The following is a 1,959-nucleotide window of genomic DNA, read 5'->3' as shown; positions in this document are numbered from 1 at the left end:
TTTTGTCGTCACCCTGTTAGTACGTCAAATGCTTCGTTGATCTGATTGGTTTATTTGGCCCGTCTATCACCAACATAGGCCAATCAGCTAACCAGTATTTTCGCCCCTTCCCAAAATTACTTCAATGGAAGGTTTCCAGATGGATATGTGGAGCAAATCCATCTGGCGGAGTCAGGTTAGCTCTGCATTGGATATACATTAAAGCTATAGAAGAATATCTTTTATTTCCCGGTGAATCATCTCAATAAGTGGTCCTCCTAATTGTCGATCAATCTAGTGATATGTTTGCTTAACTAAAGCAGGTAATTAAGAACATTTGGAATAGTTAGATAAGTTATGCTTCAAATAAAAACCATTAAGCTCCATCATGGTATTTTAGAGGAAACAACTATCATTCCATTGGTAGATCATTTGATTTAGATGCTTAAATTACGGGAAAATAGTCAGATATTAAGAGACTTGAATGTATTTACTGTTTACAAAAAGCTACAGCACTAACAAAATTCAGTCCCTTTCACTTTGATTCCCCTAAATAAACCCCAGCACAAACCATGGACTTGTTATTTTTAACTCCTTTTTTTACTGAATAAATGAAGGAGCACAGCAGGCAGGTCAGGGAGGAAGCAGTGGAGGAGTATAAGCAGGATTAGACAACAGAGAAATGTCCCAAGCTTTGAATTTTCAATCCATCACTTTATCTTCCAGTTGGACTTTTAGGTCTAAACATTCAGGCAAAGCTGCAGTGAAAAGCTTTAGATCGTATGCATGTGTTGGAGTGGCCTAGTCCAAGTCCAGGCTAAGAATCTGTAGGATTTCTAAATGAACGTCAGTGATTTAGGGTTAGAACGCAGGTTCTCACCTCAAAGTCCTCATCAGAGAGGTAGACTTCCAGTTTCAGAGGGTCCACCCCCTCAGGCAGCGGCCGGGCCAGGACCTCAGCCAGAGGGTAGGTGGTCTGACACAGGCGGGCCAACACGTCCTCCACCAGGATGATCTGGTTACACACCTCAGCCTCCTGCCGACACAGAGGACATTTCATTCAGTATCTCAGCAGGTGTTTGGTTTCTCTGGTTCAGGGAGGCTTCAGCCCACCCTCTCAGTGATCTCAGCCACGTCCTCTCTGTGCTCCCAGCAGGGGAACATGTTGGTGAAGGTGAGCGGCTCCAAGCCGGCGTGGATCAGGTACGCTTTGGGAGGTTTCCTCTCGTTCTTCTCTGCATGAACAAACACCACCGGTTCAGAGCAGTCCTAAAACGGCATCATTTCTAACATCTCTTGCAGATTGTTTTTCTTTAAATACCTCTGCAGTACTGCAGCACCGTCTCCATGGCGCACTTTCTATCAGAGTCCCAGCGGATTCGGGCCGAGCCCGTGCTTTCGCTGTCTGGAGGCCACCAGCCTTGCCACAAGTAGACTTCGTGGTGGTTGTCCACCAGGAAAAGAGCTGAACGACAAATACAGCAGAACAAACAGAGTCAGACGATGACAGAAACCGTCTTTGATTCCCAGAACTTCACGGATACCTGGCTGTGAGGCTCCATAGAGGTCCTCTTGCAGGAAAGGCATGGAGTTGACCTGCTCGGGGTCTCTGGCAGGGTAGAGAAACTCCACAGCAGTGAACTCCCCAGAACTGCTGGTCAGCTGATACAGGCGAGGCGTGAAGTTAAACCTGCCGGGATCTGAACACCCAGAGTTAATGAGCCGATCTCAACATTTGCTTGTATTGGCATTAGCCAATTCGTTAGTGCATACAGCAGCTGTGCCTTGAGATCGCATGAAGCGTATGCATCATCACTGCTTTTAGTGATAATGTTTTGTTTTCTTGATTAATAAATGTGGCCATTTAGGAAATTTAAGAAAAGCAAATTCACAATTATCTGCATCAGCCTCAAAGGATCCATCAGGAAATGTAACTTAACTTCATTTAGGAAGTATTTAGTTTTGATATAAATGTTTATT

At 44.7% G+C, this 1,959-nt stretch overlaps 1 protein-coding gene across 1 annotated transcript in view; it reads right to left on the bottom strand.

Annotated features, from left to right (window-relative positions):
• svil (supervillin) overlaps positions 1–1,959 on the bottom strand; it is an 86,059-nt gene that overhangs the window by 5,016 nt on the left and 79,084 nt on the right. The window contains exons 30-33 of the mRNA XM_015375528.1: positions 1,524–1,679; positions 1,301–1,444; positions 1,093–1,214; positions 860–1,015 (exon numbers count right to left, since the gene is read on the bottom strand). Coding sequence (XP_015231014.1) covers positions 860–1,015; positions 1,093–1,214; positions 1,301–1,444; positions 1,524–1,679 — 578 coding nt within the window. The remainder of the gene's footprint in view (positions 1–859; positions 1,016–1,092; positions 1,215–1,300; positions 1,445–1,523; positions 1,680–1,959) is intronic.

The sequence above is a fragment of the Cyprinodon variegatus genome, unplaced genomic scaffold (assembly GCF_000732505.1).
Source record: "Cyprinodon variegatus isolate N-32 unplaced genomic scaffold, C_variegatus-1.0 Scaffold120, whole genome shotgun sequence".
In the NCBI taxonomy this organism is placed as follows: domain Eukaryota; kingdom Metazoa; phylum Chordata; class Actinopteri; order Cyprinodontiformes; family Cyprinodontidae; genus Cyprinodon; species Cyprinodon variegatus.
The sequence above is the reverse complement of the archived record's forward strand: the minus strand, read 5'-3'. Positions and strand labels throughout refer to the sequence as shown.